The 26,308-nt window shown below is 48.6% G+C and overlaps 1 protein-coding gene and 1 long non-coding RNA gene across 6 annotated transcripts; one reads left to right on the forward strand and one right to left on the reverse strand.

Moving 5' to 3' along the window:
* The first annotated feature begins 1,438 nt into the window (after positions 1 to 1,438).
* CCNL1 (cyclin L1) lies at positions 1,439 to 15,106 on the forward strand. Of its 3 annotated transcripts, none has more exons than XM_074911676.1 (11): positions 1,454 to 2,536; positions 2,756 to 2,830; positions 3,072 to 3,181; positions 9,365 to 9,485; positions 9,885 to 9,949; positions 11,281 to 11,380; positions 11,519 to 11,623; positions 11,903 to 12,044; positions 13,613 to 13,724; positions 13,881 to 13,967; positions 14,291 to 15,106. In XM_074911676.1, the coding sequence occupies exons 1-11, from the start codon at positions 2,267 to 2,269 to the stop codon at positions 14,637 to 14,639; spliced, it is 1,536 nt and encodes a 511-aa protein (XP_074767777.1). In that variant the 5' UTR covers positions 1,454 to 2,266; the 3' UTR covers positions 14,640 to 15,106. The 3 variants fall into 3 exon arrangements, with proteins under 3 accessions (XP_074767778.1, XP_074767777.1, XP_074767776.1); XM_074911675.1 differs by having other exon boundaries at positions 1,468 to 2,536; positions 13,875 to 13,973; XM_074911677.1 differs by lacking the exons at positions 11,281 to 11,380; positions 11,519 to 11,623; positions 11,903 to 12,044; ... (1 more) ...; positions 13,881 to 13,967; positions 14,291 to 15,106 and adding an exon at positions 10,173 to 11,176 and having other exon boundaries at positions 1,439 to 2,536.
* Positions 15,107 to 20,063: 4,957 nt separating this feature from the next.
* Positions 20,064 to 24,136, reverse strand: LOC141963180 (uncharacterized). 3 transcript variants are annotated; one of them, XR_012634059.1, is made up of 5 exons: positions 23,841 to 24,136; positions 23,437 to 23,593; positions 21,559 to 21,717; positions 21,136 to 21,437; positions 20,064 to 20,724 (listed from the first exon to the last, which is right to left on the reverse strand). It is a non-coding gene; the product is annotated as an uncharacterized LOC141963180 (long non-coding RNA). The 3 variants fall into 3 exon arrangements; XR_012634058.1 differs by having other exon boundaries at positions 20,064 to 20,673; positions 23,841 to 24,134; XR_012634057.1 differs by having other exon boundaries at positions 20,064 to 21,437; positions 23,841 to 24,131.
* Between the last annotated feature and the right edge of the window lie 2,172 nt (positions 24,137 to 26,308).

Raw genomic sequence — 26,308 nt, forward strand, 5'->3', positions numbered from 1 at the left:
CAGAGGAGGAGAGCTCAGAGGGATCCCTCAGGAGAGCTGGTCCCTGCTCCAGACAAGGCCTGCGCCGGCCGGCCCAGCCTTATCTCCTCCTCCAGAGAGGGGCCCTGTGGAGGCGGCGGCAGCGCCTCGCTGACGGCAGGAAAAGGTGCCGGATCTCCCCAGGATCCGCCCCACCGCGTCCTGCCCGCCGGGGCGACACCGGCCCACAGCCCCGCGGCCGAGGGGACAGCGGGGACACGGGCAGTGAGGTGCCGGCGCCCGGCTCCCTCACAACATGGCGGACGGCGGCCGAGAGCGGGCTCTGCCACTCAAACCGAGCGAGCCAACCAGATTCCGAAGCTGCCCGCCGGGGCGGGACTTGCCGTTCCGTTCGCGTGCAGTTACGGCGGCGGGGAGTTAGTCCCGGTCGGGGCGTGCGGCCGCGGAGGGATATGGCGGCGGGGCGTGGCGCGGCCCTGCCGAGAAATGACGCGGAGCGGCGGGAATTTCCCGGTCGCCGCGTCCCGGGTGGTTGCGACAGCGGGGCCGGGCCGCGGCCGGCGGGGAGGGCGCGGGGCTTCCGGCGCCGCTGCGGCCGGGCCTGGCGGGAACCGCTGTGCGGCCTCCTCCGGCGGCGGCGGGTGCTGCGGCCCGGCCCTCCTTCCCCCCGGGCCGGCGCTGAGGTGATGGCGGCCGCCCCGGTGTGGCAGAGTGGCCGTGGCAGGGCCGGGGCCGGGGCCGCCTCAGCGGGGGGCGGGTGAGGGCCCCCTGGTGCTGTCTCCCCCCGAGCGTCCCGCCGCTCCCAGCCCTTCCCCCGGTGCCCGAGGGAGGGCACGGCCCTTGCCAGGCCTCCGCGCTGACAGCTCATTTCCCGAACAAACCGGGACCTGGGGAGGGTGATGGAGCACTCGGAAATCCCGGTGCTGTATTCATGCAGTTTGCAGGATTGTAACCAAGCGATCCAAGTTTTGTCAGTTATTTTTTTAGGCAGTGCGTAAGGTTTTCTTCCATTGCAGTGTCCTAGCTCCCCAAAAGATGATTGTTTCCAGCCCTCAAACACTTTCCTACTGGAAATAAACTCATTTGTGGCACGTCTGCCATCAGAAATCAGCGGAGCTACAGCTGACGTGATGTATCTGAAGTGTTAGCTCGTAAAAAGAACAATTTTCTAGCAAGTAAAACTCCACAGTCAGTCAGTGTAGGTCATGGCCCAAGTAGCCCCTGACTGCGTGTCACGAGGGGTCACGCAGCAGCTAAATGAGGGAAAAGCCTCCAGAATTGGCTCCGCAAGGTTTTACCTTGTTCGGTGGGATGCGAATACCCTCGTGTGACACGGGACAAACGTGGGGGGCAGATGGGGAGGGTGGTGGGTGGCTGCTCAGTGCAGGGCTGTTCCGCAACACTCAGCATGAATTTAGGAACAGTGACTTAAACGGCAGTAGCTGCTTTAATTATTTTTTTAAAAAAATTTCTTAATAAATGAAGCGGAAGGTTAACTTTCTGCTGTGTTATGCTTCCGGTCTGGAACTACTCAACCCCACCTTCTGTCACTATTGCACCACAGCCATCCTGTTTGTTTTCTTACTCAATTTTATGGATTTTTTTTTTTTTCCTCAAAAAAAAGGCCAAAAGCCCTACGGCAGCTCCTGGCTGAGCTTGCACCCATGGCACGCACCAGTTAACCTACACAGTCTTTAAATCACAGTTTCAAGTAGTTTAAGCAGTTTCCTTTTCTTGTGAAGCGTACAGTGCAGTTCTTTGCCACTGTTTAAACCCTTATGCAGTGGAAAATTCTGTTAAAAAAAAAACCCAAAACACCAAAAAACACGAATAACGTCGGCTGCCCCCTCCGGCCGCAGCACAGGCAGAACCGGGGCGGTGCGGCGGCGCCGTTTCTTCCCCACCGGAGGAACGCGGGCCCACGCGTGTCCTCATTTCCCTCCTCCCCTCCCAAAGCGGCATCTGCGGGACTGGGGACGGTTCACCGGAGGCGGCTCCCGGGGGAGGGTCCCCACCCGGGGACAACGGGGCAGCGTCCCGCCGAGGCCCCCAGCGATGGCGACGCTTCGCGGGTTAACGGAGAAGGGCCGTGTGGCGCTCCCGGGCCGGGGCCGCCAGCACCGACCGGGGCCTCCCGGGGCCTCCCGGTGCCGCGGGCGGGGGGCGGCGCCGGCGGACTTTTTTTTCCCGGCGTGCCGCGCGCAGGCGCCGCTGTGTGCTGCGTCACAGCGCCGGGCCGCGCTAGTCTGTGCGTGGCCGGCTGCGGGTGCGGACGCGCTCCGCCATCATGGCCTCCGCCGCCGCGGCTCCCCCCGCCGCCACCGCCGCCGCCGTTACCGTTGCCGCCCCGCCGGCTCCCGCCGCTCCGGGCATCCTTATCGGTGACCGGCTGTACTCGGAGGTGTCGTTGACCATCGACCACTCGCTGATCCCCGAGGAGCGCCTCTCGCCCACTCCCTCCATGCAGGACGGCCTGGACCTGCAGTGCGAGACCGACTTGCGCATCCTGGGCTGCGAGCTCATCCAGGCGGCCGGTATTCTCCTCCGCTTGCCGCAGGTGGGTGCGAGCCCCGGCGCCTCACCGGGAGGGAGGGAGGGAGGGAAGGGCGGGCGCCGCCATTGTGGCGCGGCGGGAAGGGCGTGTGAGGCGGGGGGGGGGGGGGGAGGCGGCGGCGGCGCCAGCTGGTGCCTGACACAAAATGGCGGCGGCGGTTGGGCCCGGTGAGTGACTCCCGCTCCTTCTTTCCTCCTCCTTGTCCCCTCTTTGCGTTCCTAGGTGGCGATGGCGACGGGGCAGGTGCTGTTTCATCGGTTCTTCTATTCGAAGTCCTTCGTCAAGCACAGCTTCGAGGTGAGCGCGGCGCGGGCCGGCCGGGGGGAGGACGTTGACTGGGAGGAGGCGGCTGTAGCCGCTGTTGCGGCGACTGGTGAATTTGGCCAGCCACATGCCAAACAGTCGGTGCTCTTCGAGTTTTTAGACAACGGGGTTTTGTTTTCTGGGGGTTTTTTTGTTTTTTTTTTTTATCGGGTTTTTTTAATAAATTGTGTAATTCTAGTTTACGTTTTCTCATGGAATCGGGGCTTCCTTTCAGATTGTTGCTATGGCCTGCATCAATCTCGCATCCAAAATTGAAGAGGCGCCTCGTCGTATAAGGGACGTGATCAACGTGTTTCATCATTTGCGTCAGTTAAGAGCAAAAAGGTAAGAGTAGCTTCGTTACGAACATAAGCATCTGTTGTCACTAATGTGCACTGCAGTTTTCAATTCACAGTATTTTTCCAGGCTAAGTTCAACGACCTAAAATTGAGAAGGGAGTGCTCATTGGCTGCTGTGTAGGCAGTACAGTTCAATGCTGACTTCTTCTACTGGTACTTTTGTTTACTGGGTAGACCCGTTTTCGTTACTTAAATAGCTACGAGTCATGAGTATTGGTTCTAGTTTTAGGTCCACGGTTGTAGTTTTAGGTCTATTGCTGATAGTTTTTTGATGTTTTGTAGTTCTTGAAAGGTAGTTTTAGGCACGAGTAGCCAATTAGCGGGTTGCTGTATTTTCTCCAGTCTTTTAACCGTGTTTGGCAGTCTTAACGCTTTCTTCTCGTTAGTATGTAGCTGCCCAAATGTGGTTGTGGTGCCGGTAAAGTATCAGTTAACAAAAGATGGAAGCTGAACTTCTCCCAGTGATGATAGTATTACCTTTTAGAAAGTATCTGAAAAAAAGTACGGTTTGGCCTACAGCGTTTGCAGCTTTAATGACACTGCTTCAACAAGGAATGTGTAATTGAGTCTTGGAAGCTGAAGGCATCTTTAATTGGAAAAAGTGAGACTTGTGTTTTTCACGGTACCGTGTGCTTGTGTTGGTGAAGCTGGAGCGTAAGCTTACCTGATCTGTGTGCAGATCTGGATCGTTGTCCGCTGAGTTGTAGAGCTGCTCTCAGTTGTGAGTGCCTAATACTGCTTTTTTTGTGTGTAAAGCGATGTATGTTTTTGTGTAAAGCAAAGTAATTCGATGTATCGGAAGGAACGAGGAATGTTTGAAGGGAAGAAGTTTTCTCAGTTGCTGTTAAACGCAAAATTTCTTTGAATCTGTCATGCAGCAGCATTACAGTCTGTGAGACTGGAGACATCAGCTGTGATGAACTAGCTTTACTTGTAGTGGCTGACTGCTTAAAGTGTAAGGTGATCCATAGTTACAGAAGGATTTTGTTTTCAGCTAGATTCTTAAATTCACACTTTGATTTCTCTGTATCACCAGGTTACAACAGGAATTTAAACTTTAGTGTTGTATAACCCTCTCTGAGCAGTAAGAGTAGAAACCCCTTAGGGAAACTGGCTGTTTCTTGGTGTCTTTTATGCTTCTGATGAATCTGAAGCTTCTGCTTTTACTGCCCTGTGCTCGTGTTTTCCTAGGTAGCTTTAGATAAAAGAAGAACGATTTGGTGTTACACTTTGGAACTTAGCTTTGTTCTTCTTAAGTTGTTATCCCAGATGGCCTGAGACAGTTTTGTGAAGTTATGCCGAATGTGAATTTGGTGGTATTGTTTCTTACCACAGTTTTGATAAGGGAGTCTGGTTATTGGATTTATTGAAGCTGTTTCAGTGATTCGTAATGTTTTGGCCTTGATCCAGGCAGTGAAGGTTAATTAATCATATGCAATGCTTTTCTTTGCAACGAGAATATAAATTAGTTGTTTCTTTATGCTGTGCGAAGGATCAGAGAAACTGAACTTAACCTGTGAACTTAAATCTTTCCAGCTAGCCTGTTCCAAATCAGAATGTCACTTTGTGCATGTTACATGGTGTCTAAAATGCATCATGTCGAGAGAAATCGTGCACTTCTACCCATTATTTTCTGGAGAAATGGGTATTGTTGCTCTGAGATTCTGAGTGAATCTGCATGAAATTAATCTTTAAAAAATGCTGAAGTCTGACATTCAGACTTGCTTTTTTTTTTTTTTAAACAAGCAGGATGTAAACATTTTTCTGTACTTTTTACAAGATTACAATTAAATAATCTGTACACGTTATTAACTTCAACTCTTTTTTCCCTTGCAACCGACTATACAGCGACCAGCTACATTTACCAAAGCCTGGGTGATGTGGAGTGGTACATAAAGATGAAGCTGTCGTCATGGCAACAGTGAGTGAAGTATCGAAAATCCCCAAGGAGAAGCCAGTGCTCTGAGAATAGGTCACTGGAATCGGGGGACTAACAGGTTGGCCGCTGGTGAACCATTTGGAAGAACTCCTGTATCTTGTTATAAGCTTTTTTCTTTGCTGTCCAGGTTTTTAGAATACTAGCTTAATCTTTTTTTTTCCTTTTTTACCTGAAGCTAACACTTAGGTTGTAGTTAGTTTCTCACACACAACCCAGAACTGAAGCAATCAGTTAGGCTGCTGTACTTTTCTTTTCACCTCTAGCCTAGCATTTCTGTTAACTGAAGCTCTTAACCTGCACATGAAGTTTGAGTAGCTTGAGTAGGCTTGCTTGCTTTCTTAAAGAGTTTTGGGTTCTTAGTTCCACTTTCTGGCTCTGTATATTTGCAGTTTGAATTCATAGTACAACATGCCTTTACAAGGATACGGAAGTCTTGAATTTGTAAAGCTGTTTATATAAATTACTATGTAAGCAGTCCCTTCTATGTACCTGTTTGCAGAATTGGGAATTGCATTGGAATTTTCTTTTTGTAAGACCTGTAGTCAACTGCTAGGTGGTATTTCTAATACTGAGAAGTAAGAAAAAGCTTAAAAAGTGTTTTGGACAAGCGTATTTTCTTTTGGATCTTTCACGAGCATATGTCATGTGGTACTGCATGTAAAAATGTTTGTGTGCATGGAGAAAAGCTCGTATTATGAAAATACTGCTTTTTAAGAAACTGTGTGCCGAAACATCTGTGTTCTGAGCAAAGTGCAACTATTGTTTAACATGTAGAATGTAGTTTGAAGTTGATTTTATTTATCTTAAATGTGCTTGAAAGCTGCAAAAAGTCCTTATGAGCCTGGACCCAAATGTGACTCCTGTCCTGGTGTAATCTCGGCAACGTCGGTTTGCGCTGCGCAGTCAGCTGTCCCTCGCTTTGCTGCAGCAGCGGGCCCCTGCAGTTGTGTTGGAAGTGGCCTGTATTAACCACACACACTACTTAGTGTTCTTCAGACCGTTCTATAAATCCACAGTGCTTGTATTGACAATGTTGGAGACAAATAGAGAACTCACACTGGCACGAGAGATCTGAAACGAGAGGCTGATGTTACGCTCTACTTGTCAGAAGTACTTTTGCATTACGACCAAAACTACACGCAGAGCGCTTTTCCTCCAAAGTATTAGACATTCCAAAGACATGAGATTTTAATATTTCATCAAATGAAGCTGTAGCTGTGTCAAGAACTTAGGTTTCATTTGTCAGAGGGACTTTAAAAAAAGGATATCTGCAATTTATTTATCGTTACAAACACATTACAATGTGGCTGTGCAACCTAAATCCCAAAGAAGTTTTACAACTCGGTGTTGGATTGTTTTACCAGAATGGGCACTGTGCTCTCTGTTCTTTAAGTCTTGCCTGGAGCTCTAGTGCTGATTTGTAAGAACAGATTCAAAGTAAGAATTTGTAATTCTACTTGGCTATATAGGGCTTGAAGCTTATTTTTTTTATATATGAGCTTATAAATTATTTTTCTCTGGTTTGGCATTTGTGATCTAAAACAATTATTTCTTGGACTGAGAACTAAATGCAGCAAATGCAGTAGCAGAGTTCTTAGTAGGAAAGCTAAGAAGTTTTCCAGAGAGAAATGTCTGAAGTTTCCAACTTCTAAATAATTATGCATACCAACACTTGAGAGTTTATGGCAAAAGTACCAAACAGGTAAATTTTAATCCAGTGGGGAACCTGCCTTTTGCCAGTAATAAGGCGTAGTAAAGTCTGCTGTGGATTTTTATTTTGCATAAGTGGATAAAAGGCCGCATTTATCCTTCTGTTTCTGGAAACACTGTCTGGATAAACTGATATTTTTCATGGCTTCCTTTGATCTGTAGATTTCTAGAACTTGTGTGTCATAATTGACCAGAGTAACGTGGGACAACAGAGTAAAGCACGCTCTCGAGTGCCTTAATTTTGAGTTTCCTATCGCTTTGATGTTGAACATTGTACAACCAAAGTGTGAACTGTTTGTGCTGATCCTATGGCCCCTGTAGAAGGACAGTGAAAACTTAAAATCCAACAAGGCTCAGTCTTTCCTGTTGCACTTTGAGCTACCTTATTGTGTTTTCATAATACTGACTTTCTTACATAGCTTTCAGAGAGTTCAGAGACATGCAGAAGATGGTCATCCTGCGGCAGGTTGTTGGATGATCCCATGCAGTCATGCTGTTGATTGTGTTTTTTTAGACTGGAAGTCATAGCTGCCCCATTTCATCCAAGATTTGTCACCTCTGAAGTGTTCTGCTAACAAGATAAGCTGAGCCTGGACACCTAAGCTTGCTCTGAATGATGCCTTGCAGATCCTGTTAATGCCAGTGATCTCTAGATAAAATTGTGTAAAGCAGTATTGGGGGAAATGTTATTATAAACCCCAGTATAGTTAGTTGAAATTAATTGGGAGTGAGTCAGTTTCACTGATTTGGAGGATTTCAGCTTGATTCTTCCAGTTTCCCACTCCAAAGCATTGTGTTCAGGCAGCCTTTGCGGTGCTGGAGTGTTCAGATAAAATTGTAGCCTTTCTACTGAAGTAGTAGCCTTAAAGAAGCTCTTTAAGTTTTTATTTTCCAGTTTTATGGGAAGAAAAAAACCCCAACATATTCTGACTTTCTGACTGGTTATATTTAGAGTAGCTGAAATCACAAACTATAAGCTTTCTGTGACAAGAGTAACACTTAAATGGAGAAGTTACTGCTGAGTAACACGGAAAGCATTGTGGTTTTTTAAGAGACAGCTGTAGTAGGGCTTGTACGTAGGTCTGTCCTGGCACCAAGGAGGTGGAGTAGCTCATGCCAGACCTCCAGGGAGCTGCTTCTCAGCCCCTTGGGAGGAGCAGGGGGAGCTCAGGTGCATGGTACAACATGCTTTTATTTGGGAAGCGAGTTGCTTGTAGCCTCTGGCCAACCGTAGTAACCATCCTTCCGGTGACTGCAGGAGTCTTGGCATAAATTGTGGATTACTGGAGTTAGGAAGCTCTTAAACCGGCCTTGTACTTAAATGGCCCCATTCTTTCTGGGGGGAACCTAGGTTTTTTGAGTGTTTTTTCTACTCTGTGACCTATCAGGGAAGGAGAACTGTGATCCACTTGTGGAACATTCACAGAACCAAAAAAGACAAGTTAGCAGTGAAATACTTAATCTGCTAAAACAGAAGCTGTATTTTGAATCCACTTTGCATTACTTTTTCTTCTTCTGAATGTAACGTAAAATAAATTTGTCACTAGTGCTTGGGGCTACTAGGTTTATCATGCGAACACAGTGTGACTTATTGGAGTGTAACCAGTTGCAAAAACTTCCTTCTGTGTTGGAAAGCGTGGATTATGTCGAGCATATTACAAACAGGGAAAAAGCTGGTCTGTCTTTAGGAGGAAGTGGATTAAAATATAAACAGTGGAATGTTGAAAGGTCAAGTCTAAGCACGGAAAAAGAAAATAATACAAAATGGAGCATGACGCTTGTGCATAAAGCATATGGCAAGTTATTTTAGATAAAACGCTTTGGAGTTCAGGTGTTGGATTTGGAAGGAATTAGGACTTAGAGCTAGGCTTGGGACTTTGTGAAATGAGCTCTTGGTTTGCAAATAGAAGTGACATAATACCCACTGATTAGTGAGTGCAGCGTTCAGAATCATCGGCAGATCTTGTCATCATTTCGGAGGTGAAGTTCTTTGCTTTAGTGGACTTCTGATATATCACAATAGCAGGGCTGTCTTTTGTTCTCTGAGGATCTGAAAAATCTTGTCTTCCAGTGCATAGGACACTGCAGTTCATGAAGCACAAGCTTGCTTCTTTAATACCTATAAAAAACCCTGTTCTAGCTTACTTCTGCTTTGAAGTGCTACTTAGCAAAGGTAGTTGTATCGCACTCCTTCTCCCACCTCTGTCCTGAGATGTAAAGTTTCTTTGAAACTCTGAAGTTGACTTGCATTCCAGCAGCTGGGCCAGCGTAGTTTGCATACACAGTAGCAAAAGGGTGATTCTTTTTTTTTTTCTCCTTAGCCATCTAATCTGTAGCTGGTCGAAAGCAGAAACTAAACTAGTTTATCTAAACTTGGACAGCACAAGATTAATGCTTAAACTTGCTTGCAGGAGTTGAAAACCGGTTTCTGTTGCCATTAGTTGGTTGGAAGGGAAAACAGAGATGCAGCTATTTTTGGATATGCAAAACAGTTTTGATTTTATTTCTTGCAAACTATAGGACTCCAAGCCCCCTGATACTTGATCAGAACTACATAAACACCAAAAATCAAGTAATCAAAGCAGAAAGAAGGGTACTGAAGGAGTTGGGATTTTGTGTTCATGTCAAGCATCCACATAAGGTGAGTTATCAAAAATAATGTAGCTGTAAATATTAATCTACCTTGATATCGTCACTGTGAGCTGTGGAACGAGACACGCAGGTGTTAAATGACCTGATTGCTTTATTCCTGAGTAGTTATCGTGAATGCTTTTGCCAGAGTGCTTGGGCAAATAGTCACATTGACTTCAGTAGAAACTGCTTCCTTGGGAATTGTTAAAGGTGACTGGTTTTGAAAATCATAGAAAAGTAGTAAAATAAAGAATTGTCTGGATGTGACTGACGTGAGCTTGCAGTGTGTGCTTAGAAAAGGAGGAGAGCGTATTGTTTTGGAACTGTGTGGCTGCTGTACATAGTTACTTCCTTACTTTGCTTTATGTTAGAACTGAGTCTCCTTTTTTTTTTTTTTCTCCTTCCTCAGATCATTGTTATGTATTTACAAGTCTTAGAATGTGAACGTAATCAAACCCTGGTACAGACAGCCTGGTAAGTTGTTATTTTCCATTCTTTTCCTAGCCAGGAAAATAGTAGCAGAAATAACAAGCCTGATGATCCATATGCAAAGCAATGAGATGTAAGTTATTACACAAACATATACTTCTAAAATACTTTAGTGCTTGTTTCTGCTTACTATTTTCATGGCTTGATTCCAGTGTAGTAATGGAGAACTCAATTTAACTTTGTTCTTTTTTCTACTCTTTAATTAAAGGGTAGTCCATGATGGTAAGTCATAGAGCTCTGCCCTCTGCACCTCAGCCCATGACCTGGGGATGGCCTGTTTGGCTGCCCTTCTCTCCAGCCAACCCAGTGCAAGCTCTCATCCGAGATTCACTGAAGTGGTCCATATCCATCGGGCAGCATCTTCTAGTTCTGTCTGGGTGTCAAAAAGGATTTGTATATTTGCTTTTAGAAGTAACTGTTAAAATGTTTCTAAATGTGTTTGTTGCCTAGCTACTGTATACTGTAGTGTATTTAAAGGAGACTTGGGGTAGACTTTCTGCCAACATTTCTTTAGTTGATTTAGCATTTGGCTGAACTTAAAAAAAAGACAATTACCGTGCATGCAGCATGTTCACTTAGAAGCCATATTGGGCATGGTTTTCTGTAGAGTCCATACTTACTTGACTGCTGTTCATTTCTTTCCTCGCTGTAGCTCAGTAACTTAGAAATCGATGGAGGTCTCTGCTGATTAAATGTCTCTCTTGGCATGTGTTGCTTGGCAGTGCCACTCTGGTGGAAGAACAGTAGCTTAGTGGAGTGGGAGACCCATTACTAACTTGCAGGTCTTTTTCCAACGCTCTGTGAGCAAATGGGATGCTTTTCTCTCTGGATGAAGTTAATGTGACTCAAGGCACACGTAGGATTTAAATGCAATGTTTTATGAACGGTAGAGGTTGCGTCTAGCCTCTGGAAAATGGTAGGTTAAAAATATACCGTGCTTTCATGCTTGCATTTGAGTTTTAAGCGTATTGATTTTTAACTGCGAGAACGTTGGTGTTTAAAGCAAACAGCTGGACAGATGAAAAGTGCTTGTTAGATTAACTCAATGGACACTTCACAGGATAAACTTAACGTGCCTACCTGGGAGGTAGCCGCTACGTACTATTACTTGCATTGGGGTTTCAAAACGATGGCAACGGTGCAAACTTTGTTACAGAAGTAACAAATGTAAACATCAAATACGATAATTCGAAAGAAAACAAGTGTTTAATAACAGAAAAAATAATAAAGTCAATTGAGTCTCCAGTGTTGTTATCCTCTAAACAAAAAGATGTAAACGGAAGACCCAACCTTCCTAAATTCTTTTTTTTTTTTAGGAATTACATGAATGACAGCCTTCGAACAAACGTGTTTGTTCGCTTTCAGCCAGAGACTATAGCCTGTGCTTGCATTTATCTCGCTGCTAGAGCTCTGCAGGTGAGTACTCACCCATCTTCGGTTAGCGTTGCCTTTTACTGCTAGTAATCCAGTTTCAAGAAAACTTAACAAAAATATTTAAAACAAACACCTGGTGTGTAATCTCTCTCATTAAGCTTTTGGTGGTTTTATTTTCAGATTCCACTACCTACCCGTCCTCACTGGTTCTTGCTCTTTGGCACCACGGAAGAGGAGATTCAGGAGATCTGCTTAACGACTCTGAAGCTCTATACCAGGAAGAAGGTAACTTGGAGATGTTTGTTCTTCCTGGTCAATGCTCAGCACGGCTTGAGCTATCTCAGTGTTGTCTTTAAGTGTGTTTGGGAACCCCTGCATACAAATCTGCAAACTGGAGAGGCTCTGCTTGTGTGGCTGCTCCTCTGAGGGGAGTGTGGGAACCACTTATGGAACTTAGTTATGTTACAGGACAGAGGATTAAAAGATAATTGAGTATTTTTCAGAAATGAGATGAAAATACAAATTGCGTTAGTTTGACTTCTTACCGCATTGTTATTTTAACAGCCCAATTACGAATTCCTGGATAAAGAAGTAGAAAAGAGGAAAATGGCACTACAGGAAGCTAAACTGAAGGCAAAAGGTTTAAATCCAGATGGAACTCCAGCACTCTCAACACTGGGTGGCTTTTCTCCTGCATCCAAACCATGTAAGTCTTTTGTTTTCTGAACAGAAAGTTGCATAATACTATTTGGTAAGTCTTCTAAATCTGTGTCCCAGGGCGTTAAAAAAAAAAAAAGAGTAAGTTTTCTTTTCGAACTGTTAAGACAATTTAGGCTTTTTCACAGAACTAAGAAGCAAGATAATTTTTTTTAAAAAAACCCACAAATTTTAAAACCAGTTTCAATACCTTGAAATAGCAGATTAGAGGGAAAGGAGGTAGTTTACTCTATACTCCCACAGATGGAAGAGTATTTTAGTAATATTAATATATAATAATAAGGTAATTATGTTATGAAAATGTGTAGACCTGGGAGTTTGCTGTGCATTACTGGGTTGTGGAGAGACTCTGGGTTTAATCTGTTGGGGGATGTCCCAGCAGTCTTCATGGTTCCTTTTGTAGCAGCTGTCACTGACAGTTGCTTTCTCTGCTTTTTTTTTATTATTTTTTTTTTTTTTGTTCAAATGCACTTGTCCACTGTTGAAGTGCTGTGAAGGAAGACAGCTTGTGGCCAGGAAATGGAGACAGGAAGGTCGCAGTGCTGTCTTGGCGTTGGTGACTAAATTGTAATGTGCATCTCGAACCCGCCAAGAAATCTGTCTGAATTCTAACGATACAAAGAACAGTTTTGTCTCCGTGCTTTTACCTCTTAATGCTGCTATTGATCTGTGAACTACCAACAAAATGTAAAGGCTGTCGTGAGCGTTGCTCCAGGGATGGTGGGTCAAGAAGGTAGCACAGGCCCTTGTTTTACATGACCTCCTCAGCAACTTAAGAACGTACTCTGCAAAAGCAATATTTGGAGCAGTTACTTCTCGTTAGGAACACTACAGCTGAGTTCCCAGAGGCCTTTGAGTGTAAATTTCTCACTAAGCAATGACAGTTTTTTCTTTCTTCAGTGAAGTGGGAGCCTCAGATAGAAGAGTTTGAGTGAAAGCAGGGCCTCTGGTGAGATTTTGGAAGAATTCTTAAAAGCTGACAAACAGGGAAAGCTTCTGTGAGAATTCTGCCTGTCTGTAGTTTTACACAAAACCTCTGAACCCTGCGGAGCGAGGAAGGTGAGGGCCTAATGCAGCTCCTTCCTCTCAGCAGGGCAGCTGGAAGGGGAATCCATCGCCAGGCTGAATCAGCTGACAGGTTGACTTCTAAATTAAATAATTTTTCGTTACACTTGTACCACTGATATAAAAACGAAATCTATAATTTTGCTGTTCAGTCTTAATTCTTACAGTATTGAAAATGGACTGTCACGGTAACAGTCCATGCATTTGGGGGCCAGAAGGGCACCTTTTATTTTGTAAAATGAGAGCTCAGAGGAGCCTGGCTGCATGGCTTGAGGGGCACGGCATTGTCCCCCCATGATGGCATTTGCCTTTAAACTACAGTGTGTCTCCCCGGAGTGAACCCTAAAGGGAAAGGTGGCAGGAAATAGTAGCTGTTGAGTTCATACCTACATTTTGGGCAAATGCTGAGAGAGGTGTGTGAAGGGTTCAGTGTGTTTATTACAAAGTTCTAGGAATAAAATACCTAATTTTGAATTTGAATTTAATTCCTAGCTTCCCCCAGAGAAGTAAAAACTGAAGAGAAGAGTCCAGTGTCTCTGAATACCAAAACCATTAAAAAAGAGCCAGAAGAGAGGCAGCAAGCTTCAAAGAGCCCTTACAATGGGTGGGTAAAAACCTCTTCCTGGTAAGAGAAGACTTCTGTAAAAACAGTTTCTTCAGCTGAAGTAGTGAACTACTACTGCGCTACTTTGTGGAAGTAGCCAGTACCTTGGAAATATAACCCTAATTTTTTTTTTTTTTCTCCCCCACAAAGCATGAGAAAAGAAAGCAAGAGAAGTAGGAGCAGCAGAAGTGCGAGTCGATCGAGGTCACGGACAAAGTCGCGGTCTCGATCTCACACTCCCCGGCGGCAGTAAGTGGTGGATTTTTGTTGGGGGTGAGGAAGGGGGCAGGGCTTTTGGGGCAGGTTGATGCTTTTTTTTTTTTTTTGTCAAAACTGACCTTGTGGGATATTGCAGCAGGAACCATTCTGAACGGCACTGGGTTGTGGGTTGGGCTGCTTGTTTCCAGAGGAGCTGATCTCAGAGGTGTGTTCTGGGGCGCTCACTCTCATGCATCAGGCAAAAACAGTCTCTTGATTCCTTGCAGTAACTTGCAAGTTCCTAGGAATTGCTTTATTTTTTTAATTCTGTGTGGAAGATGGGTGTTAATTTACCATTTCTCTGTAAGCTACAACAACAGGCGGAGCCTGTCTGGGACGTACAGCTCCCGCTCGAGGAGCCGGTCCCGCAGCCACAGCGGCAGCCCCCGCCGGCACCACAACCACGGCTCGCCCCACCTCAAGGCCAAGCACAGCCGGGAGGAGCTGAAGGGCGCCAACAGACACGGCCACAAACGGAAAAAATCCCGTTCGCGTTCGCAGAGCAAATCCAGGGAGCACTCTGACGCCGCCAAGAAGCACAGGCACGAGCGGGGGCACCACAGGGACAGGAGGGAGCGGTCCCGCTCCTTCGAGAGATCCCACAAAGGCAAACACCACGGCAGCGGCCGCTCGGGGCACGGCAGGCACCGACGCTGAGCCTGCCCCCGCTCCCCGCTCCACTTCAGCCTGTACATAACCCAGTCAGTGGACTCTTGATTGGAGAACAAAGAAACCGGTTTAGGATTTGGATTAATTTAAACCCAATATCTAATTTTTCTAAAAGGTGTAGAGGACTTTTTTTTTTTTTTTCTTTTGGGGGAAGAAACTGTTACCAACTTTTGCACATAATACCTTAGCAGTATCACATGGGCGGAAAGCAGTGATCAGGTGAAATTGTATGTATTAGAGTTGTGTATTGTTTATGGATATGAGAACTGGAGAATGGATTTCTGTAAAAAGGCAAAATGTACCTTATTTTTATACAAGTCAATTGCAGACACTTATATTTAAGTATAGTTATTTGTTTAAACAATGGTGGATACTTTCTTACACTGGTTTTAGTCTGCATGTGTTGAAAGATTTTTACAAGAAATAAAATATAAAGCTTTTTTTTTTTTACTGCCTGTTGGACGTCATATATATTGAAACTAAACTGAATTTTCTTGATTGCCTCCCTTTGACTGTTGCATGTGGATTTGGGATATCAACGTGTGTCTGCAGAGGAAAGGCCTGGAAAGCTTTGGAAGTTTGTCCTGCCTCAGACCTGGGTAAAGGCATGGGGACACCTCTGGAGTTTGGGGGGAGGAGGAGGCGGCGGCTGTGAAAGAGCTTCGTCAGCCCTGGACTTGGCTGTTCCTGTCCCAGCTGTCCCAGTACGTTGGGGATTTCTCTCCTGTTTCCTGCAGGAGCTGGTGAGTCACTGTCAGCAGCTGTTGTGCCGCACAAAACAGTGGTTTGCTGGAAGCTCCCCCCTGTTTTGGGCTGATTCCTTGGTGGTTGAACTGCTAGAGCCTGGCCCAGCAGAATTGGGGGTAAAGGGGAGATGAAAGTGGCCAGGAGGAATCTGATTTAATTCTCCTGTTGCTGCACAGGTAGCAACAAAGCCATAAATCTCAAGGTGTGTGCTGTCTGCCCGAGCTTGAGAGGTTCACCCCAGTCCCTTGGGTACAAACGCCTTTTCTTGCCCAGAAAAGGCCTTTTCTCACCCAGAAAGCTGCTTGTGATTTGTAAGTGCCCTGTGCTACTGCAGTGCTGAGGGCTGGGCTCTGGCCAAACCTGCAGACCTCGAAAGGGAAAGAAAAGGGTTGTGGCTGAGTAAAAACTTCACTGGAACTGATAACTTTCTTGTAAGCAGCCACCCGGCGTCCTGCCAGGCCGGCCTGCCTCGGTTCTCTAGAAATAGGAAAAGCGAATATAGGGGGTTTTGAGGGAAAAGATAAATATCTTTCTCTGTTTCTTGGTTACCTCTGCGTGTATTTCTGATCTGCAGTAACTATTTCATGGGTTTGCCATTAGAAAAAACCTAGTTGCTATGGAATTTAAAGTAGCTTTTTTTTTCCCCTAGATACAAGTATTTAGATAGTCCAGGGCAGTAATTTAAAAACTGGAGAAGTGGCACAATCGCCTCCATCTCCCTCAAGCATCAGAGTCTGTGCAGGAGCCTCCGTGTTGCGGCGCAGGCGCCGCTTGCCTGGCGGGGCCGAGGAGCAGAAGTTCCCCCCCGCGGCGAGCTGGGCCATCTGCCGCCGCTGAGCGGCGAGAGCCACCATCTGCCGCAGCTCCCGCCAGCCAGCAACCTCGGGGTTTGGTCTTCAGGGGGCAAAAAAAGATGTCTTGAGCCAGCTTTAGGGCTGGTGGCCTTCGCGTGGTGACGGGCTGTGAAATAAAGGGGTTTGGCTACTGAAATAGAAGCGGCAGGTCTGTCTCGTTGCTGTAAAGGAAGAGATGTGCTGAGGAGGACATGGGGGGAGTTGGTGGTTTCGCTCCTCGGGGGGGCAGGTGGAGCTGCCTGGGCACAGGGTGATGGGCCTCAACGCTGGTAGCCCCCGCAGTGCCCCCTGACCCCCAGGATTTGTCGAGGAGAAAGCTGCTGCGCGAGCCACGGCTTCGATACTTCGGTGGGTGATGGCTGGGAGCAGCCCGGGGCCACGCGGGAGCTCCCCCTCCTTCGCCCACCCTGGGAATCCCTCGGGCTCCGTGAGACCGGGACGAAGTGGGAGATTTTGAAACCGGGAGCGGGTTTGGCGTCCGGGCCCGGCTCTGCTGCCTCACCCTCAGCCCGGTGACCACCAGCCACAGCTTAGTTTGGTGCTGCTTGTTTTTACAACTCGATCTCGTGTTTCTCCCAAGACTGTGAAGTGTCCTTAAGTGTTCGTTAAGCTCTAAATCACAAGAATCATTTGAGATTGCCATGTGACACTCTTCAAACATTCACCCTCCAGACTGGAAACACTTTTATAGTAAAAACAGGCTGGGATCCCCCCCAGCAGCGCTATTTCTAACCGAACCCCCCTTGCTGGGGGGCCTGCGGTGGCTTTCCCAGCTCGGGCTGGGCAGCGCCCATTTCCCTCTGCCCCCTCTCTTCACACCTGATCTACAGCGCTTGTTCCAGCACTGAGGGAAGTACCAGGATGCCAGAGAAACCCCTGGTGGAGCGTGCAGATGAAGCGCAAAGATATTTTGGTGTTTCCATCTTCCCAATGTTCTCAGCGAGGGCACGAAAAAAAAAAAAATCACTCTAACAGCAATTGGCTGTGGAAGCCTTGAGCCCCCCGATCTGATCTGCGACCCGAAGGGAAAGGAGAGCCTGTGCTGGTAAATAAATGGGGGTGTTCAGAGCTTGGCAGGTAGGGGCTGGGGAATGGTGACACCTGCCAGTGTCTGGGACCAAGCGTGGGCCCGGCAGTGCCTGCCCATGCTGTGACGGGGACAGTTTCTTGGGAATCTGGACACTTCCAGCGTTGCCTGGTGCTGCAGCCCCTGTCAGGAACACTGGGATGGCAGTAAGGTGCTGCCACTGCCCCTTGAGACCTGAGGCCTCTTGAGAGACCCACAGGAGCTGGTGGGAAATGTTCTAGCTGACTGGTTCTCGGGCACAGGGCTCTGGATGGGTTGGTCTCACCCTCAGAATTGCTTTTCCTTAGAAAAAGGAATTTGTTAACAATTTTTGACTTCGTTTTTCAACACAATCAAGTGAGTAAATTCAAACTGCTGGGACTGTCCTTCACTTTCAGCTTTGCTACAGATGTTGGAAGGATGCACGTGGACTGAAAGCCTTGGATGGTGTGGGAAGGAAAAAAGCAGTGAACAATCTAAGAATATTCTTGATGGAACTTGGCCCAAGAAGTACTCCTGAGGGTTTTAGCCGCCCCAAAAAGCACAGGTTAGCGGCAGCGGGTGCAGCAGAGCGTGCCTTGTGCCCTGCTGTGAATGACAGTTCCTTTTCCTGGGAAATCCTTCCCTGGTCACTGCTCCTGCCAGAAAACATTCATGGAATCCATCATTTCACATCAGCCCCATCTGCGAGCCGCTGAGTCCATGGCTCTCTGGTCTCCGTGTGCTCCTTGTTGCTCTCCTCCCTCCTCCAAAGCACAAGCTCGTTGCTTGTAAGTAGTTTGGGGTGGGAAAGGGGTCTGGTACGGCCACCCCCTGCCCTGTGCTCCCCTCTCTCGGGGCGGAGGGGCACCCCCGCAGCGCTCGGGTGTTGATGCAGTGCTGGGGATTACACCCCGCTTAGGAAAAAAACCACTTGTGTAAAGGAAACAGCTTTCCATTCCCATCTCCTGCCTGGCCACAGCCCAGCGGGGCATTTTAAAAAAAAAAAAAAAGTTAAAATTAGTACAGCTGGCCTGAAAAAAAAATGTCTTTATATTCCAGTGGAAGGAAAAAAAATGGCTAAAATTACTAGTTTTGTACCAGGACAGAGAATCCCTCTTCACAGGTTTGCTGGTGAGGCCCCGTGGCTGACGCACACACCCCGCATGGGTACTCTGGCTTGCCCCAGTTGCCCCCAGCTGGGCCCCCCCGGGACGCTGCGCACCCATCGGCTCCCAGGGCCGCTGCCGGCGGCTCCCGCTGCCGTTCTGGGTTTCCTTCTGTAGGTGGAAGTATTGCAAAGCAGACCCGAGCATCCCCCTGTGCACGCCCTGCACCCACGGACACGCGGGCCCCAGCGCTCCAGCACGGACCAGAAGCAAAGGGGGGGGACAACGGGGGGTGTGTGAGTTGTGATGACTTGTAACTCCCCAAAACAGGGTCTGAAACCGGCCTGCGAGAAAAAAAAACAGCCTGAGAGAGAGAAGGGATGGGGGGAGGAATGGCTCAAACACTCGTGAGTAACGGAATTATGGGGTGAATAATGGGGAGTCTGGAGCTGGTGAAGTCACCCGGACAGCACAGGATGGGCTGGAGCAGGGGGGGGCCCTGTGGAGACAGGACAGTTTAGTTTCCAGGGCCCTCTGTCTGGTGAACAACCTCTGCTTCTATTTCTCTGAGATGCATATTAAGGTTGACACCCCTGAATATGCAAATGAAAATTAACAAGATCATCCTAAGCGTGTCACCCCTCCCCAGCTGTGGGATATGGCTGGGTGCGGGTCGACCCAGGGGATGGACCCAAGGAAAGTGGGTGTAAGCTGAGGGGGCAGAGGGGTGAAATGCGAAAGAAAAAAGATGTGAAGGAATGAAGACGGATGAATCCCCGGTGAACTCAGACAGGACCAAGGCAGGAATCCAGACTGGTGATCTCTATTTTTCTATTCTCTCTCTTTTCCCCCTTTTCCCTCACCACCCTTAAGTTACACAAGACATTCTATAGCACTTGCCAATTATCCTGTATCCAGTTAATACATCGTGGGAAACCAGTAACAGTCTGTGCGTGGACTCTCAGACTTGTCTCACCCTTGTCCACCCCGTTGGGGATTTACAAATCTAAGCCACTCGTCTCCCTCGTCTGAGCGGGACGTGACCCCGGGGTGGCTGAGCCCGGCGGGCGCTGGGGGCAGAGCAGCCCCATCCGTGGGGGTCAAACGCCCAGAGGAGTACCAGCCCGCCCTCTGCAGTGCCCGGAGGAAGCAGGGGTTGCTCCAGGACGCTTCTAATCACCTCCAACCCTTCGCTTCAAAACCCACGTAGCCCAGAGCGCAGCAGGGCACGTGCTGCTCCCCACAAAACGCTGCCTGGGACACCCCAAACCCCAGCTCTGACCTCGTGCTGCTCAGAGGGTGGGAACCAGTGAAGGTTTGTGCTGGAAACGCCGACAGCCGAGTGGTAAAGGGGGGGGGAGCAAGGGGTGGGCAATGTGGGCTCCCCCCGGCGCTGATACCCGTGTGACCTCCCTGCCAGGGGAGCAGGCTGGATGCAGCCACAAGCCACGCTGCCCTCTGAGTGCCAGATGAGAGCAGAGTTTAATTTATGTTTGCCACTATGCGATGGCCGCCTGTGTGTATTCAGAGAGTACCTGGCCTTCACCTGCTGCACGTGCAGAGCACAGGTCACCTCGGCCACCACCGATGACGTCTGATGGGACTTAGAGGCGTGCCATGATCGGGGCAGGCATTCCCCGAGGGAAAGGATTTCAGGTTGACTTTACCAAATCCCACCTTTATTTTTCGTTCTTCTAGCAAGAAGGGGGCTGAGACTCATCACCCAGCTCCCACCGCTCGGAGCCCCCCCAGAACCCCTCGCCCCTGGACGGGGCTGCCCGAGGGGGCTGTGTGTGGCTGAGCGCACCACGCTCCTGTTTCACGCTAATCAATATGTCATCAAGTTTCAATTTGAAATCACACTGCAAACAGCGCTCAGGCATCCTCCAAAATCGCATCACGAGCGCAGGCACATACGCAGCGATCCCCGAGGCTGATGGAGTCGCTGCAGTCAGAATTAATTACTGTACAAACACAGAGCGAGCGATACAATGAGAGGCTGTGTGTGAGATCTCATTAATGTATTAGTACAGAATATCGGAGGAAAAACACTGACTCTTGAAGCCAAGACACGTCCCATCGCTGCGCTCGGCTGGCCCGTGCTGTGCCGTGGGGCTCAAGGGTTTGTGCACACAACTCCTGCTCACCCCAGCCAAAATTTTGCCCCCTGGGATGTCCAGGTGAGACCGAGGGTCTGGGGCGGGGGGACAAGGACGGTGCGCTGATGGCAGCGGAGCGTGGCGAGTGACGGCAGAGCCCAACATCGCCTTGATGTTAAAAAAAAAAAAAAAAGGATATGTATGGTGTTTGCTGAGTACCTGTGAAAGCAAAATACATCTGCAGGAGTGTGGCTAATTGGTGAGTGAGGCAAGTGGGGTGAACGTGTCAGTGTGCAACCTGCGAGGGCTCTGCCTGCGCTAAGGACCGTGGCACTTCAGCTGTGCCTGGCTTGAAGCCTACCTCCTTTTAATTTGGTAGGGAAAAAAAAATCATATACAACTGCAATCTGAGCCTTTTTCCCCCGAGGTCAGAACTGTTCATTTTGCCAACTAAGTGCTGTGGCTTGGAGGGAGCCAAATAACCCAAGTGCACGTGCCGAGAGGGAGGTGAGGGTACGGCACAGCAGCGTTGTGGGGGTGCTGACCTGCTCATCCTTCCTCAAACAGCAGCGTGAAACGGCTCCGAAGCGCCGTCAGCGAGCAGCGATCAAAGAAATTATATTTACTCACCAACTACTGCACAGCCGCTGTGTAAATATCATAAGGGATTGACCAAGGTGGAATTATTGGACTGATACCGCTGTTCCCTTCTGAGAGCAGTGATAGCCAAGTGAAGAACAGTCATGTAAAGAATAATGAAGTTCTCCTGTCTCCTGCGCGTTTCCGTGGTCTTACAGACCCTGTGGTTAAGGGGTTTCTGTGCTGCAGCAAACATCCGCGTGAGCGGAACGGAGGGTTTGTTTGCCAAACCAGAGAGTTGATCCCGTTGAGGTGGTGCAGATCCTGGGCAGCCCAGTGGCACGTGCCCTGTGCTGATAAGGGATCAGGAGAGGAAATCAGCAGCAAAACGATCTTAAGCCAAGGGAATTTACTGAAGGGCTTGCACAGAGCCAGTGCAGCCCTTCAGAGAGGGGGTGCAGCTTTCTGCAGTACCTGCGTGACTGAGGCTCCTCAGGCGTGCACTGACTTAACCAGGAGTCGGGTGCTCAAACGCCTTCTGCAGCCAGCCTTAGGTCCCACTTTAAGTGATTTAGAGGCTGGGAAGCTGAAGTTTTGTTCAAAGCCCATAGACTTTTGTATGCCACAATACCTCTGAGAAAAAAAAAAACCAACACCCCAAACCTTAAACCTCTTACACTAATTGGCGACGTTTCCAAATTTACCTCCTGCTTGGCCCGACAGCACACGTCAGGCTGGTGACAGATAACTAAAGGAGAACAAACTGGAGGGGAAATGACCAGCTTTATCACAAGTGTCCCCTTCAAGAGAAAAAAATACATGTTCTCTGGGTGAAGAGCATCTCCCTGCCTCCCTCCACTTCCCCGCCGGGGGCCCTGAGCCCTGGGTGAGCCCAGCCCCAAGCAAACACTCTCGGTATTTCAAGTTTTCATCCTCAATGATTTTATAAACGAGTCGGACACTAAAGGATTACAGCACAGTAGTTTGCCATCAAGGAAACCGCAAGCAACAAACAAAGATGTTATCTCTAACATATGGTTCTTATTTGCGGGGATATGTCTGGTGACATTAATTGACACAATGTGGCTCAGGGCTGTTTTTTGTTTTATAACTTCTCGTGGGTTCCCCTAGCAACAGCAAAGCCAACAACACGGATACCAGAGCTGGAAACACAAAGGCAGGACCCAGCACCCTTCCCCTCCGCCCCACACACGTCCTCAGTCACCAAGTGCAAGCGCTGGCCGCAGACACGGGCAGGCTTTGACCTTGCAACTGCGTTCTGTGGCACTCCTTAGGCCAGTGAGCCCTGTGAGGAAACGTCTCCCCATCCACCCCCTTCAACCCCCGCCCGGTATGTGAGAGCTTTTCAGGAGCTGCGCTGGGGGATTCCTGGGGTAACAGCCCCTGACATCCAGACAACTGCCTCTTTTAACCCCTGCCTACGGGATGCTGCGCATCCTGCAATCACAGACTGGTCTGGGTGGGAAGGGACCTCAAAGCCCACCCAGTGCCACCCCCTGCCCCGGGCAGGGCCACCTTCCACCAGCCCAGGTTGCCCAAAGCCCCGTCCAACCTGGCCTTGAACCCTTCCAGGGAGGGGGCAGCCACAGCTGCTCTGGGCAGCCTGTGCCAGGGCCTCACCCCCTCACAGGGGAGAATTTCTGCCTTAGATCTCATCTAAATCTCCCTCTGTCAGTTTAAAACTGTTCCCCCTTGTCCTATCCCTCCCCCTGATGACGAGTCCCTCTCCCCTTTCCCGCAGCCCCTTTCAGCCCTGGGGGGCCGCTCTAAGGTCTCCCCGGAGCCTTCTCTTCTCCAGCTGAACCCCCCAACTCTCCCAGCCTGTCCTCACAGGGGGGCTCCAGCCCCCCCAGCATCTCCGTGGCCTCCTCTGGCCCCGCTCCAGCAGGTCTGTGTCTAAGGAGTGATCAGCTGTAGCCTTAAAATGAGCACAAATACATCCCAGAGCAGAGGTTGGAGAACTAATTAAATCAGTCATATTTGGAGAAATGCCCGAAGCACTTCAGTATCTGAAGAGAAAGTGGAAGCCACGACGACCTGGGCAGACCTTTGGGCTTGGCTGGCTGCAGTCAGGGCTTCTTAATCCACATTTAGATACTGAAATAAAGCGGCCTGATTTTCAGAGAAGCGGAGCAGCTGTAACTTCTGGTCATTTCACCGAGCTCTGTAGAGAATCTATTTCTGAAAACCAGTTAACTTCCATGTAGACACCTAAACAGGAATCTGGGACCCTGGCTCGGGGAGTGAGACTCCAACAGTTTTGGTTCATGTGTTGCCAATGAAGGGAGGGTTACTAATAACTGCTCTGATACTAAGAGAATAATTTCTCACCTGAATCCCCACCCTGGCTCTGCTGCAAGCAGAGATGGGCACAAGGGGTTTGGGATGTCCTCGATAAGGAGATTGGCCCAGAAGAGGACAGGGTGACACAGCGACGGGGTGAGTAGGGCCAGAGTGCTTGTACACAAAATTCTCAGCGTAGAAAAATCTGAAAGAGAAACAACTGTTAATATGGTACAAGAAAAGCAAATGATATGAGCAACTCCACTGCAAGGAACGGAAAGCAAAGGTAAAGGGTGAGGAAGCATCTTCTGGGCTTCCTCACCCAAGGGCAGCCCAGGCTCAGCCAACAGCGAGACGCTCGTCTTGGTGGGACGGGAGAGGGGAGGCATCAAACCCAGCATGGACACAAGGTGGGTTTCCAGCTTTTTAACTGGAAAATTTTATTTTCTCACCCTCCAACTTGAGTTGTCTGAAATGAAACGGTGTGGAGCAAACCAATTTGGAGAGTCTTCTAAGGAGAGATGATGTCTCCAGGAGCATTCTCCTTTCGCGAGTCCCCAAGGGACCTACTCGACAAACACACTGCTTTCCTCAGATCAGATGCTTTCATGTTGCTTCTTGCCTCGTCCTCACCTTTGTTTCTGGGGAAATAATGTGGACTTCCAGCCTTTATATTGGAATGTTTTCATCTTGTAAGGGTAAAACCAGGTTGCAGACTCCGAGCAGCTCCTGAGCTCAAAGGTTTATGAGTTTGTCAGGCTAATGCGGGGAGGTGGAAAAGCACCAGCGCTGCGCCAGCCAGCGAGCCGTGTGACCTGCGAGGGCTGTCACAACAGCTTCACGGCACCTTCTCCAGCTTCATTACATTTTTCTCATACTTTCCTCACCACGTTGCACCAGGAGGCTGGCAAGCGCCGCCAAGATACTCAACTGACCTTCAGACTCTCCTTCCACATGTAGAGATTTGTTAGACAAAAAAGATAAAATCCGGTGGAAAGAGGAAAACAAACTCCCCCATTTTAACTGGGGGATGCTGCTTTCCTAGGCCTGACTTATCTTATTAAACTCACATTCGTCCAGCCCTGGGACTGAAAAACTCGTAGACAATTGATGAAAATTGCAGCAAATGAGCTCCCTTTGCACGATGTCCTGGAGGCGGCCGAGCCGAAGCGATGGCAGATGAATAAAGAGCAGGATGGCCTTTCGATGGCAGAGTCCCTCGCCTGGGAAAGCCTCGTCATTCCCGGGCTCAGCCCCTGGAAGTGACCGGAGATAAAGAGCACACGCAGAGGGAGACCAGGCGGGTAAGCCAGCCTCGGTTTTACTGAGTAAAAAAATACATGGCATAAAAGAGCATTCAGGCCACTGAACAAGGACTTGAGTGTACGTCTGGGGGCACGTTTGAACATTCTATTGCAGGAGAATGGGGTGAAAATGAAAATTACCTAAGGTCACACTAAATCCTAAAGGTTTGCAAAGTGACCTGATGTCAGACTCCCTTTTTATGCGGATTAATAGGCGATTTAGTCACACAGATTGGCCTAAGATGGGGTTTGGAAGGTGTAAGGTAGGGACTGTGCAACAGGAATGGTGTGACACTGTGTTAACAACGTGACTGAAGTCTTCTCTATGTCCAAGTTGTCTACTGGGGGGAAGGGAGAGGGTGTGAGCAAGGAGACGTGGTGGTTGTTCACTGCACCTTGTTGAATTATACTTTTTCTGACTACCACAAGGCCAGAAATGAGTTTTCACCCCTAGGAGCGTTACTTTAAGTGAAGGCCCCAAACCAGACGCTGAGGCTGTGCAGAGCTCAGGACAGGGCTGTGGGTGAGAAGCACCAGCCCACGCTCTGGGTGTCCTGCTCCCGCTCTCCGCGTTACGGTGGTGACGAGGTGTAAGGCCCAGGAACTGTTTTCCCTGGGTCAGGCTAAGAGGGATCACTGGGGACTTTTGCCTTTCGGGATCTGTGCTGTAGTCTGGTTTCTCCTGCACATCTCCTTACCTCAACCTCTTCTGGTTTTGCTCTCCCCCATTACTTACAGAGCTGTTTTTTCAGTCATAGAATCCCAGAATCATTCAGGTGGGAAAAGCCCCTCGGGGTCATCGAGTCCAACCCTCAGCCCGACTCTACAAAGTTCTCCCCTACCCCACATCCCCCACAGCTCATCCCAACGGCCCTGAAACCCCCCCAGGGATGGGGACTGCCCCTCCCTGGGCAGCCTGTTCCACTCTCGGACCACTCTTGCTGTGAAATTTTTTTTTTTTTCATACAGATTTGTGTCTTATTGGTGATCTCCCTATGGATCCTTCAATGTCTAGCAAAAGGTGACCCATTTTGGGTCACGTTCCTATTTACACCAAAGCCTCTTCACCTAATTCCTATTTACACCTAAGTAATTTCTGTAGATTTAATGTTTATGACACAAAACACGAATCGTGCTGTGCTCGTGGTGAGAGGATGTTCCGCAGACCTTCTGCAGGGCCCTACCCCCCCGCAGAGTCGCTACCTCCATCCCCACACCCGAGGCACCGCGGGTGCACCCACACATCATCCCCCCACACCAAGCCCTGCCAGCAAAGGGCTGGTTCCTCGTAAGGTGGATGCACAGCAGGTTTGTAACATCCTCGCCCAAAGATAGCCAGAGGAAAGTATTTCTCTGAATTTCTATGAATACTACGAATTCATAGAAAACCCTGGTCTTCAGAAGCAACTTTTTACCCTTTTGTTTTACAGCACAGGAATTAAAAATCAAACGCTTCCTGTGTGTGATTACAGCAGAAGAATTACCACCTCATTCTAGCTCCGGTAACTGCTTCCATTACCCTCAAAGGAGGTACTGTTGCTATTTTTAAAAGGAATCTACAAAAACCCCAAACCAAAAAAGACATCAGCAAATATAAGGAAGTTGGCAGCTGCTGG

The sequence above is a fragment of the Athene noctua genome, chromosome 8 (assembly GCF_965140245.1).
Source record: "Athene noctua chromosome 8, bAthNoc1.hap1.1, whole genome shotgun sequence".
Classification (NCBI taxonomy): Eukaryota; Metazoa; Chordata; class Aves; order Strigiformes; family Strigidae; genus Athene; species Athene noctua.

Excerpts from the sequence above, each read along its gene's own strand:
- CCNL1 (XM_074911675.1), top strand. The coding sequence starts at position 2,267 with ATGGCCTCCGCCGCCGCGGCTCCCCCCGCCGCCACCGCCGCCGCCGTT. Across the intron at positions 2,831-3,071 it reads TCGTCAAGCACAGCTTCGAG|ATTGTTGCTATGGCCTGCAT; the intron begins GTGAGCGCGGCG and ends GCTTCCTTTCAG. Across the intron at positions 12,045-13,612 it reads TTCTCCTGCATCCAAACCAT|CTTCCCCCAGAGAAGTAAAA; the intron begins GTAAGTCTTTTG and ends TTTAATTCCTAG.